Genomic DNA, 14,341 nt, shown 5'->3' with positions numbered 1-14,341 from the left:
AAGTCGAGCACTTTACGGTAGCACAGTTTAACGAGGACCAATACCGCACACCCTCGGTCCCTACGCAGACTGATCCAATTGGTCACCCACCCGCACACTAACCGTAGCCAGTGATGCTTGACTTCGGTGATCTGCTGGGAACCGTGTCTTAACGATCAGTCCACTGCGGGACACGAATGGTGAGAGAGTAGACCGGATGTAATAACATGGCAGTTTTTCTGAAGGAAAGATTGCAGCGCCATCTGTTGCAGAAATTACTATACATATCACTTTTATCTTCACACTTTAAAAATGTGGGTGATTCACCCAAAATAGTGCGTGATTCACATCTTATGGAGCATTCTCATTGAATGCGATTTGCATATGCGACAGTATGTCAATGCGATTTGTGCATGCTCATCTTACATGTAATTAATACATATTCGCACGTGCGTCTAGTGCGATATCGCGTATACTGTGAATGCTTCCGTATTTTATGACCAGCCAGACTCGTCCGACGTGATCGACGTCTGGTGAGTCTTGAGAATGGGCTTCTATTTTTGAGAGGGTGCATCATGACAATTTTTCTACTATTATATTTTTCTTAAACACATGAAATTTTTATACTATGAAGTGTATCTTTCCGTTTAAAATCTTTGGAATAATATTCTTTTAATCTTTTACTATATTGATTATGTTCCCATTTTAGTTTTGTTTTCTTAATTATTAAATTCATTTTAATTGCTTTACGGATTAACAAAGACCACCAAAACTTTATCACGAAATGGACGTGAATATTTAAACATTATGCCTATTGCACAACTTATAGCATTCAACAGGGAATGCTATTCTTTTCTATTTGAACTAGTAAACTGAAATTCAATCTATAAATTAAACAACTTGAGCTTTTTAGTATAAAATATCTGAAATACTAAATGTAAATAAAAAAATAAAATTTAATGTATAAAAAAGCATGATTGCTTGGTTTAGCTTTAATGAGATTAATATGAATGATAGAAACGGGTGCTAATGTAAATTTATATGAAAAAAAATGCAAAAACAACATTTATTAAAACTTTTATTAATAAATTATTTTTCAAGTAAGCTTGTAACATTAGACTTATAAATATTAATGTAAATACTGTGTGTCATAACACATGTTCCCACCGATATAAGACATAGAAGAAAATCATGTTTAATTTAAAAGAAAAAAAATCACACAAGAATATATAAATATTATGACTGATGTTTTTGACCGGCACCTTTCATCAGAACACTACAAAATAACAAAATCATAAAACCTAAACCCAGAAAAAAGACTTTCAACAAGCGAGGACCTGATTCATTAAATTCTGCAGGGATTACTTCTAAAAATGTTACATGAATGAAAGTTCCAGCAGCAAGTCCTTGTAGAACTGCACTTACTGCAACAGCAGTTACGGATTGATAATGGCCAATCAACAGTCCAAGAATCTGAAATTAAAAAATATCACTATTAAAATTTTTATTTAAATATTTAATTTGAATATATTAGTGACATAAATATTTTTTGAAATAATAGACATTTAAAAATAAGCAAAGTTATTAAAACATAAAAAGGAAAAAAAAACCCTCTTTATTTTAAGATGTAAATTGTTTTTATTTATTAATTGTTAAATTTCACAGTGGATCTCCTTTTTCAGAAGTGCGGTTGAAGTTGAGTTGATATTCGCGGTAGAGAATGACTGGATAAAAGAGGAAGAGACTAAAATTCACTTTTACTAATAGTTTTTACTACTAAAATAATTAAAAACTGAAGTAACTAGTGATTTATACTTAACTACAATATATTTTCTTGAATAATTTTGCCTTTTTTTTTTCTGACAGGTCAATGTAACTTAAAAAAGGTTTATGCAATGGGAAGTTTTTTGACCGCAACGAACTTTCTTTTTTAGGGCAAAATTTTTAGATGAAAATTTTGCAGCTCATTAATATGAAACTTTTCCCTTTTTTTGTTGAATTTTTGTTGTTGATATTTTTTATTGTTTGTTGGTATGTAGCAGGTATTCTTAATAAATAACGTTCAACTGCGCTTTTTTATAAAACATCACTAAACGACTGAAATGACTGAAATACTGTAACTTTGGTTCTAAGTGAAATAGACAATTGATAAATTGACATTTTTATACTATAAATTTGTTGATCTAAAAACCAAGGAAAAAGGGCAAATGTTTCTCAAAAAATGAAATTTTTTGATTTATGGTTACAGTTTATTTAAAATCATATCAAACAGTTTAAATAATGAAAATCTAATAAAATTTGACTAAATCATTTTCAACACATAACTGGAGAAGACATTGACACTAACAACTAAGAACAATTGGTAGATAGTCAAGAACAATAAAATGGAAACTTTACTAAAATTGCGTCAAAACTTCTACTACATATTTTTGTCAGTAAGTTTTTTGAAATATGCAAACTAAATAAATAAATTAAGAAAAAAATGTTACCTATAGTGGATCGCAAAAAACTCCGACAAGTATAATGTTATTTTAATTTGATTACACAAGAAAAAAAAATTAAAATTATTTGATTTTAATACAGAATTAGTCTTTATATTGATCGTTTAAAAGATTTATGTATCTTTTCAAAGTTATGCATAAACAGCTAAAAGCTGAACTTATATGCATAAACAGCTAAAAGCTGAACGAAGCTATAAGTATGGCCTGACCGGCGCCTTTTGCACGCTTCTGTTTTAAAGTGGAAGTGCTGTCGCATTATTTTATTTGGACAAAGTTGTTTATCCTTTTCAATGAATTCACGAAATTAGTAACAATTTAAGCGAAAGAGCAAATATATTCATAACAAGCAGGTGGTTTTTCAAAGACTGAAGATTGATTTAAAAACTATACCTAATCAAAAATAAAGAAAAAATAATGGAATTTGGACAATGGTCAGTTGATTTTTTTATTGCAATAGTTCAACGATATCAACTAGCAATCTTAGAGAAATTGAGGTTGTAAGACTTTTTAAAATTGCTCCCTAAGCGTCACAATGTAAAAGAAAAGGTTTTCGAAATTGTTGATTCTTAAAAAACTCTCAATTGATTATGTTTGTTTGTGTAAGATTTATCCATTCTGTATCAATTTTAGTTTCGTAAAAAAATATAACTGGAGCAAGAGCAAACAAACAACTGAAGTATCAAATCCTTCCAAACATCTTATTTTTCAAAATATCGGTTTCTAAATTTTCAATATAATGCTAACAAAAAGTAAAGAAATCTACACAAGCGAGTAAATAATAAATTATTCACAAGTTTCTATGTAGAGAAAAATGCCTAGTTTACTAACAATGGATATTTGAATGATTCAAGAATTTTAAAAGTTTTGATACTGACAATGAACACAAGATCTTTAAACATTTTATTTATCCGAATTCTATAAATTTGCATACAATAAATATTCGGAAAAAAAATCGAAGTATAGGATTTAGAATACTTTAAAATTTTGATAACATGACAGAATATAAAATCTAAAAGAAACATTTTAGTAACAGAAAATGTGATAATTCGACTAAAATGTAGGCTGAGATAAATCTTTAACTGAAGTCGGATTTTTAAATAACATTTATCAATGCACAAAATAAATGTATAGCAACTGAGGGGAAAGAGTGCTTGCTTTTGGCTTAGATGACCCAGCTTCTAATAGACGTCTGGAATGGGGCCGAACATCTAAACTGTTTTATTTTCCCCGTAAATTTTTACTTAATGTTTTGTTGTTATTCGAAACCAGAAAAAAGGCTCAAAAGGTTCATCAAAAATGCTTCAAGAAAGAAGTTCAAGAATGCTTGAAGAAAGAGATTCAAGATGCACGTTTCAGAACTGGTATTGGTGTACATTTTGGACAAAGTTGATAGGCAAATATTTATGTTTCGGATGTAAGCTTGGTTAACAGTTTACTTCGCTACGTCAAAAAATGAAAAGATGACTAGTTGTCCATAACGACAATTGTTGGTTGATTTCTGACTAACTCCCGGCTCTCACCAATCACAGAGGTCAAGTATCCTCATTGGCTGGTGGATCATAGCATATAAGTCAATTGCGATTAGTCTACCTGTGGAAGGTTTAGTCGTTTTCCTCTACATATCTTGAATGAGTTTTTTTAGACTAAAACCAAAATTACAAGATATGAAGAGATCGAGGAAACAGATAACTGATGAATAGATTCAAATAAAAATAATCGAAACAAAATGGTGAGAAATGAAGGAAAGAAGATGGTAAAAAATAAGAAATGAATTTGAGAAGTTGAGGATGTGGGCTGAACTTAAGACATTATGAAGGAATCTTTTAATCGCGGCGAAAAAGATTCTGTTAAAATATCGAACTGTACGGTAATTACATTTCTGGTTAAAATCAAACAAACGTAATTCTGGTGATAAAAACAAAAGTATACGGTATTTAAAATATTTTGTCATTTCTTTCATTCATATATGGTAACCACTGGAAATATTGGTTTTCAAAATTATAGTTTTCATTACCACACAATTAGTAAAAATACAAATTGAAGTGAATAAATGGGTCTTTATGCCATGTTCTAAGGTATCATGAAAAAATTGACAAATTTTACCGTATTTACCAAATTTTAACGCATATTAAAACACGATGTTTTGCTGTTTATTTTACAAAAATCATCCCCAAAGCGCTTTGATAAAAATTGCCCAGCTTTTTAGTGTTTCCATTGTGCCAGAAACATGGTAAATTTTACAATATTCCGATAGTTTTGACCATATTTTGTTTTTCTGTGATGAATACGATAGTCCAAATACAACATGCTGTTTCGAAGCTACTGTGAAAAAAAGGAACCATCAAGCGCGTATTAAAGAAAAGGAATCTCTGTATAAAAGTAAAGATTCTAAAAGAGTGGCTGCTGTTTACATTATACCTACAGCAAAAAATTTGGCAAACCAAACACCAGCATTACTAATCAGAATTTTGAAGTTAACATACAGTGGAGCTCAAAAGTCTCGGCCAACTGTATTGTTATTTCAACTAGATTACAATAAAAAATAAGATGTTTATAATTTGATGATTATGAATAATTATTTGTGTTTTAATACAAAGTAGTTTCTATATGACCCTTTTATAAGCTTTCTGCATTTTTTTTTAAAGTTTTGTGCATAAACAGTCAAAAGCTGAAAGAAGCTATTAATACTAGCCGGATAATTTTGTGTGCGAAATTTTATTTACTATATATCTCATTTGTAATTAGTTATTGTATCTATCTCTCATTTTTGTAAGATGAGAAACGTTTGCTTGTCAATATGCTTCAAATATATGAATTACATATTTCTTCTTTTAAAATTTAGTTCATAAAATTAAAAGTTAAAATTCTAATAAAAGTTTGTGAAAGGAAATAAAACGATTTTAAGAATAATTACTCTTGACTATACTTACATATAACTAATGGTGGACAAATAATCATTGATTTGAAATTTAGTAGACTTTTTTTTTTATTAAAAATCATTAGTTACTTCCCTATGATTGACACAAATTTAATTTATCACATAAAAAAATAAAATATTCTGCTTTAGATTTCATGTTCCTCTTAAGCAAGTCGATAACCAGTTCACAATTATTTGCATAAAAATAAAATAACTTGCATTTTAAAAAAAATGGAATAGAAAATGAATAACATTTTTTGATTTCAAATGATTGGTTACTTCCCCTTGATTGAGACAATTTTAATGCATCACATTAAAAAAAACAAAAACAATTCTATTTTAGATTTCATGTCATGTTCATTAATCAAATCGATAACTAGAAAACAATTAATAATATAGAAATAAAATAGTTGGTATTTTAAGAAAATGACTGGAAATTCAATAAACTTTTTCTATTACAAATGATTAATTACTTCCCTATGATTGATACAATTTTAATGAATCACATTAGAAAAGAAAACAATCTGTTTTAAAGTTCATGTTCCTCTTAAGCAAGTCTATAGCGAGAAAACAATTATTTGTAAAGAAATAAAATAACTCGTACTTAAAAAAATGAAAATGATTTCATCTGAATGTATTAAAAATTTTTTAACTAATATATTTGTTACATTATAAAAAAATATTTGTATAACATGAATATTTTTCAAGCCTGCCATGATTTTGTTTTGAAAAGAATAGAATATTACATTTGGACCCTTTATGACCCGCCTTTTCCATGCCTTTCATTTTCATATTGTTTTCCAACAGCTGCAAATGAAAGAGTACTTTCGCCCACACACATTTGATTGAGGAGATATGATGATAATTCTTTTCATAACTTTGATTTGTGACGTTAGGCGCACGTGATAAATGCATTTATGACTATTGTGAGAGATTTTAATGCAGCAATGCAGTAAAGCCAAAACGCTCAGAATTGAATAAAAAGCTATAAAAATTAAGCGTAGAAAGGGAATACTAAGCACTTTGTTTTTTTTTATTATTATAAATTGAAAAATAACAAGATTTATTTCATTATTTTTGGAGCTAAAGTGATTAAAAGTGTAATGAGAAATTAAGAGATTCATGGGTTCTATAACAAAAGGATCATTAGTAGAACATTTCATGGACTTAAAAATGGAATAAAAAAAAGAACGAGATTAAATAAGAAAAATGTCCTTAAATCATTGTAAGAAGTATGAGGAAATTCAAAAAATTGAATTTTAGAATTTGTTTTACTTAGTTAACATAATAAAGTCGTGTTGTCAAAAATGAAACGATTTGTAAACCTATAGGATATCAATAAAAAAAAAAGTCATTCAAAATTGCTAAAATAGGAATATTTGTTCTCACTCAAAAATCTGATAAATCGTAATTTTTACAGTAATAATTACCGTAAAATCACTAAATTACTCAAAGGAAGTAAATATTGTAATAAAAATTATGGTATAGTATTTTAGGGTAAAAATGGATTTTACGGATGATGCACCCAAAGTGCCGATACATTATACAGTCATTTGATCCGAAATTTTCTTCACAGTGTTGCTCCTTTTAGTGAAGATGAAACGTATATGATGTGCAAATTAAGAGGGTATAATAGTTTCTTGGGTTGAAAAAAATTCTTTCTGCTGTATTTTTGCGAAAATTTTTCGTCTATAAATAATAATCTGAACTCACGTTGGGCATGATGTAGCACTTTGATAGAAACAGACTTAAAGCGGTGTAACTATGAACATTTAAATTCCTTTAAAATGAAATCATATTGTAAAAATCGGGGACTAGTAATAAATAACTCGACAACAAACCATTCAAACGACTCGTTTTCTAGTTATATATGCTGTAGGATAATTGGAAAATCCTACTTTTTGAAAACTGCCGACCTCATATTTTAAGCTTATTGCACTGAGCTTTGTAGGCGCAATATAAATTGACTTCTCTGCAAAGAGCCAGATTTTATAATTAGCCAACGTAAAAGATAATGACATCACCTACACTGTAAAAAATTCCGGATCAAATTACGATAAAAAGTTCCGGCACTCAGGGTGCCAGTAATTTTTACCGCAAAGTTAATCTTCACTGTAAAGTTTTACGGAACAAAAATCTGCTATACTGCAATTTTTACAGTAATATCTATTGTAAAATCCCTGAACCACTGCAATGAAACATTACTGTAAAAATTTCAGTACAAAATTTTATGGTAAAAATAGATTTTACGGATGCTACACTTAGAGCGCCAGTACTTTTTTATCATAATTTGTACTAGAATTTTCTGCAGTGCACATCAAATTGGATGTTTTTTCAAAAATTTCAAAATTCTCCTTTTATGAGCATTAAACCTCTAATTTAGAGTTAGTTTTATACAAGCTCTTTTAAAGCCTGCATTTCTTTTCAAAGATAAACACAGATTTAAAAATGAGATTCATTTAAAAAAATTATTATGCATGCTGGTTGTTCATGTGCATGAAAAAAAAAACGAGAGAATTATTCTATTTTAAGCTGTTAACTTAAGCAATTAAGCATAAGAACATAGTTTATTTGGATAATTAGATAAGCCTCCTTTTTAGCATTCTCTAGAATACAGGTATTTATTTAAAGAAATTATTCATTATTATTTTTTTTAACTAACCTCTATGCATTTTTTAAGTTAGAGTTTTTAAAAAGTAAAAAGAATATTTTATGGTAAAATAAAGAAGTTCATTCTGTTTATTATTAAATATTCACAATTGTTTTAGTTTATTTTAGAAGCTAAAACAGTATTCACGTTGAACTAAAGAACAATATTATCTTTTTTGCTTTTGATAAAAACTTTGAAAGAATAAGATTTTAAATTCAAACTAGGAAAAATAACTTTAGAAATTAGATAATTTTCAACAATCCATTCTCGAGCTTCATTAAAATCATCACTTCTTTACATGCACTTACATGTATTATGGATTTTCCTATAAATCTTTAATGTTTAGTGAGAATTAAGGATGGATTCCTCTTCAACTAATTTTCGCAAATCGAAAAAAAAATGAAGCTAATTACTTAATCGAAAAGTTTTCAATACTAAAGAGAGGAAATTCTTTCTAAGTTAAAAACAAGAGAAAGCATAGAAATACTAAACAATTGTAACCCTCATTAAGTCTTTGAAATCCATTATTTGACAACTTTAAATTTGTCAGATAACGCCCCTACAAGAAGAATTACAGATTAATTAATTCAATTCCATTTTACATTTCACTTTTCCAATACAAATTTTACTCTAAAAAAGATAATAAAGTGAATTTTATTTTGTTCAGTATTTTTAAACTAGAATGGTCATTAGTTATTTGATATTTAGAGGATTATAAAAATACTATACCTGCAGAAAATTTGGTGTTTTAAAAAGTTCTTCAGAAATGCTGCATTAATATATTACTCTTGTTATCAAAACTTTTTCGAGAATTAGTTACAATATAAAATAAACAGAACAGTTATAAAATAAATAAGATAAGAATGACAAATATATTTCAGCTAAAGGCCAATACTGAGAAGTATGTTGTGCAATAAAAAAAATCTTTATTTTGAAATTGAAAGATTTTGTCAAACATTTTTAGAATGTCATTCCATATTGTTTACGAAACTGATTGGAAGAAATATATTTTCGTTTATATGCTTCCATTCTACAAATATTTGTATATCTTTTTTTATTTTTAAACATTTCTTTCTTTTAAACATTGATTGTTAGGATAACTATATTATTTCCGTTTGGTTTATATTATCAAATCTTAATCTTTAAGTTTCGAATTAGGATAACTATATCATTATTCGAAATAAGGTTCAAAAAGTTTATTATTCCAATAAAAAGTTGCCTTCAAAGCTTGTAATGCACACGCATAAACAATTTTGGATAAATAACGGTACAGTATGGTCATTTAATAAATTAATGACATTTCTGGCAATAAAAAACATTATTCTGGAATTAAAATCTAAAACATACGATATTCAAATGATTAATTTGGTAATTTTACCATTCATATGGAAACGGTTTACCGGAAATTTTGGATTTCAAAAGTATAGTTCTTATTATCACACTTTTAGTAAAAAATACTAAGTTGAGATGCATGTTTAGCCAAATAAATGGTTCTCTAAGTTATCATTCTAAAATTACTATTTACCAAATTAAATAAAATATTATAAAACCATATTTTATAGTTAATTTTACAAAAATCATTACTAAAGCTCTTCGGTAAAAATTACCGAGCTTTGTAAGGGTTTCCATAAATTCAAAATCATGGTAATTTTTACCATATTCTGATAGTTTTGACAATGCTTTTGTTCTCAGTGTGGAGTTCTTTTTTGCTTCATTTAATTATATTTGTTTTAGATATAAATTTAGGTTCATAAAGCTCCCATAAAAGCTTTTGACTTTAAATTTCTAATATAGTTTTAGCTTATAACTAATTTCATTTTAATTTGATTTAGAAAGATTGTTGTAAGAATTACTATTTTCAAACATATTTGTTATATAGAAATGTAAAAAATAGTATTATTTTAACCTTAGACCCGAGCTATGAAAAATGGCAGAAAATGCGTCTTTTACTCAATGTGGACTCAATTAACAATGTATTCATTATGTCGTAAAACTGCCCAAATATTTACTTCAATCGAATATTTGACCTTATAAATTTTCATTGAAATTAAATACTCCGACCAACTAGGGTAAATACAATTATATTTTTGTATAGACAATCGCCTTGTCAGTGAAGGAAAAAAAATAGAAAATAACTCTGTAAATACTATTTCTTAAGTGATGCATTTTTACCAGATGTTGTCCAATATATTGGATGATGATGATGAGTCTCAAAAGGTTGTTGAACACTTTTGTTGAAATGAAATTTGCTTCTTTCTCTATAAAATTGTTTGATATAGTTTTTTCAGTTTTATTAAATTATATTTATTTCAAATACAAATTCCAGTGAAGGAAACTAAAAAGAGAAAAAAAATTATTTATTGACTTAAAATTGTTCAAACTATTTCAACTTATAGCTATTTTGCTGTTCAACTTAAATTTATTTATTAAAAAAAAACGAAAATCATAAATGCTTAAAAGGACCTAGGACGCATAAGTCTTTTTTCAGGGATTAAGGGTTTTAAAAATAGGGAAAAAGTTATGCTTTTACTTGAATTAGAATGCAAAATGTTTCCTTCTATTGAATTTTCATTAATATTTGAATGTTATGTTTCTTTTTTATCTTCTTTTTAACATTTTTTTTTACATTTCATTATTGTAATAAAGTGACATATCTCAGAAACTGAAAATGATTAGTCATAAAATTTGAAACAAGTGAACAAGAAATTGAAATTTTTGTTTTCAATCTTGGTGTATAAATTCTTAGAACAATAATAAAAATAAAAAATATAAATTCAGAAATTTTAATATATTTTAAGAAATTATTTTAGCCAAAGATGCTAAAAACAAATTTAAGTGAGGATAATTTTTTTCAAATGAACTTAAAAATTGTAAATATGAAAGCATACTATTTTCTGCATCAAAAATTAAAAACATTCATTTTTTAAACGTGCCACAGAAGATTTGTGAGCAAATTTTTCACGATTATTATATAGTAAAAACAACACAAGAAAATTAAAAAAAAAGATGCATGGATTTTTTTAAAACGCTTCAAAAATGTATCTCGAGCTCCCATAAAAAAGTTGCATTAATAATTCTACAAAAATGACTTCAAGCCCTGTTTAATTTAACAGCAAACCAAGTCAGATATCACAAAAAACAGATTGTGAATGAATTTTACATGCCAATTAAATGACATAAAAGCGCAAGAATTTAAAAAAAAAAATACATGAATTTTTTAAAAAGTTTTAAAAATGCATCCCGAATTTCCATAAGAAAGTAGCATTAATTTAAAATATCTCTACGAAAGTAACTACTAGCTCTTTTTTATTTAACAGTAAACCGAGTTAGATATCACCGTCGTAAGTTCTTAAGACAACTCCCCCTTTGTCCGAGATTCAACACTTAAATATACACCTCAGGTGTTACTACGCTTACTTTCGGCACTTTTAGAAAACGATTCAAACGGTTGAAATACTGGATAAAAAAATCAAACTACTAACGCGAAAGAAATATAAGATAAAAAGACCGGAAGAGATTTTCTTAGAAAGGAAATAACTGTTTCCGCGAATATTCAGAGTAACAAAAACCATTCGGTCACAGAGAAATCTACAGTTGACATGATCTGTGAAAGTTCTTCAACTTTCAAATATGAACTCACCCTTGCTTTCAGATATTTAACATATTTCGATTTTTTGTGCCACTATTGAAATATATTTGTGAGAATAAATGCCTTGTACATGTTTAAATGGCAAAATATAAGTCATCGCAAGCTGCTGACAATGAACTACATATAAAACAAAGATAGAATAAAACTATGCATTGTAGAAAAAATATTTGGACGACTAATCTTATACTTTAGATTTTTTATTTTTATGTAGTCTATAACTGGACAACAAGTATAAATAGAATATACAAAAAATAATTTTTATAAAAATGTGCCCGAGTCATAAGAAAATTCCTTTAGATTGGCGAAAATTACTTTTATCCACACCTATGCTGAGTAATCCCTTAAGTCAGTGATCGCCAATCCGTCTTAATGTAAATTTATAGACAATGTCGTTGGTTCTTCTGGTTGGTAGCTTACAGTAGGGTTTAAAATCGGCACGATAGTTTCGATGCTTCATAAGTTTGGCGACCACAGCTGTAAAGTGATGCGAGCTTGTCAATTGTTTTTCAAACTCAGGAGGAAAAAAATTCCGACGCAATTGTTGAAAACTTTCCAAAAAGCTTGCATCTGGTTTATTTTAAATTTTAACGACATCTACTTGCCATCGGAAAAGTTAGCAAATCAAGTTAATGGGGTTTTCAAAAACTTTTCAAGTTCAAAATCAAAATTATCGATGAGACATTATTAATGTTGTCCAAGGAAATGTGAATGAACTAGCAAGGAATGTGACCACTTCTAACTTCAGCATATTTGTAGCATCAACTTTCCACATATTTGATTAATTTCTTGGACACGAAGCTTAGACATCGAGTAACCCTTGTTCCAAGTCATGAAACGTCTGTAAATGTGAACTCTAAGAAGAAACCCATTTGCCAAGATACTCCCAAATATTCTCTATGAAATTCAGGTCTGGATATCTAGCTAGCAATTTCAACCAGTAAATATCTTCACATTCTAAAAAATCTTCGACGTAATGAAATTTGCGTGGAAGCGTGCTGCCTTCCATTCAAATTAAATCAAAGAACCGAGATACAATTATATGAAATCATTAAATGATAATTCTGATTTTTTGACCTGCCAACCCTCCAGGGGAAAACCTTGGCTTATTTTATTTAAAATTTTCAACCAGAGACACGTAACCGGTCCTCCAACGTCTGGATTGGCTATTATGGAAGCAAAAAGTTGATGGACTGAGAAGGCATCATGGTGAATGGAAGTAAATCCCTTGAAGTTGCTTGGAGTGCTATCTAAGAGCTCCTATTATTAGGGATTTAGCTGGTTTAGAATTCATTTTGATAGTAGACAGCACGCGGCTTGAGAGACATTATCGTGTCGAGAATACTCTGGAGTGTGGAGATATTCGCCTGATAGGTTGGTTAACCAGATCCTTAGACCTGAATCGTACAGAGAAGGATCAGGACTATCTAGGCATCCAATTTTCTGCTTTGATTTTTCCTCGTAATATGAATTGGATGAATCATTGAACGCTTAACCTTCGTTCCCCCTTTCGATGTGTGATAACTTTATTGGCAGCATGGGAAGTGGATGCCACGAATGTGTTTTAGTTTTTTTTTTTTTAAAAAAAGCCACATTCTGTTAGTTCATTTTTGTAATGTTTCCACTACAATTTTTCACATAAAATTCTGATATACTACTTTCTCTGAGAGACAACTTATCTGCAAAATATACTTTTTTTGTTATAAATCCTGTTTGTGTTTGAATTTAAGTAAATGTTTAGGTGACATTAAATAAAAACTGTTTCGTGCATATTTCCCCCGATGTTTTTGTTTCTAAGTTATTTATTTTCAGATAAGACAAAATAGTTTGCATCTTAAATTTTAGAGGCAGTATTTTTGAAATTAAGGAATTTATTAATATGCTTGTGTGAGAGTACCAAATACTCAGAGAAATGCTGTCAAAGGCAGCTGAGTTCACACAACAAGGTACCGTTCAAAGACAAATCATATTTAAACGTAGTTTAGAGGGTAAAGCGAGCTAAAATATATTCGAGCTAAAAATAAAAATAGCGCAAACGAGCTAAAAATATAGTTATATTTTTATATTTGAAGAGTTGAAGCAGCTAATGATTAATTTAAGCAACTTTGGTAAATTATGTGTTCCAAATAAAATGTGTAATATCTGTGTAATAACTTTTTGAATTCATGGTTTTGGAAGCGGGTTAGTTAAAGCGTAAAACACCATATCACAGTCAACAAACAGATTTTTCTTTTTATATTGCTTTGTGCTTGCAAGTACAAGTGTTTATTTACTGCGCTTTGCACGTTAAATAGGTTGTCATTGTAGGGAGAAGTTGTTTCGATTTCGTTTATTCGGATATGATTTTACGCCATATTTTGACTATTGAGATTTGATTACTGAAAAACATTTAAAAATCTTACTAAATTTTGTGCAAAGAAAAACTGCTTCATTATTATTGGTTTAAAGTTATTCTTTAGTACATAAATTAACGTTGAAGCATTATAAGTCAAATAGATTTGAACATTTTACTAAGCTAACGGAAGGAAAGATGATTTAATTTCTAAATTTACCTTTTGAATTCACTCAGTTTAAAACATTTTTTTTATATTTAATGTAAAGGGTGTATATTTTAAAAAAAGATACATTATAGATAAAGTTATCTTAAA

At 28.4% G+C, this 14,341-nt stretch overlaps 1 protein-coding gene across 2 annotated transcripts in view; it reads right to left on the bottom strand.

The window, feature by feature from the left end:
- Nucleotides 1–1,040: 1,040 nt before the first annotated feature.
- The window catches only part of LOC107448572 (zinc transporter ZIP3), a 198,475-nt gene continuing 185,174 nt past the window's right edge, over nucleotides 1,041–14,341 (bottom strand). For both annotated transcript variants that reach the window (XM_016063828.3, XM_016063829.4), the window contains one exon: nucleotides 1,041–1,452. In XM_016063828.3, the coding sequence (XP_015919314.1) occupies nucleotides 1,216–1,452 (237 nt within the window). In that variant the 3' untranslated portion in view covers nucleotides 1,041–1,215. The remainder of the gene's footprint in view (nucleotides 1,453–14,341) is intronic.

The sequence above is a fragment of the Parasteatoda tepidariorum genome, chromosome 11 (genome assembly GCF_982258835.1).
Source record: "Parasteatoda tepidariorum strain Cologne lab strain chromosome 11, Ptep-v5.0, whole genome shotgun sequence".
Classification (NCBI taxonomy): domain Eukaryota; kingdom Metazoa; phylum Arthropoda; class Arachnida; order Araneae; family Theridiidae; genus Parasteatoda; species Parasteatoda tepidariorum.
Note: the sequence above shows the minus strand (reverse complement) of the source record. Positions and strands in the feature narration are given on the sequence as shown.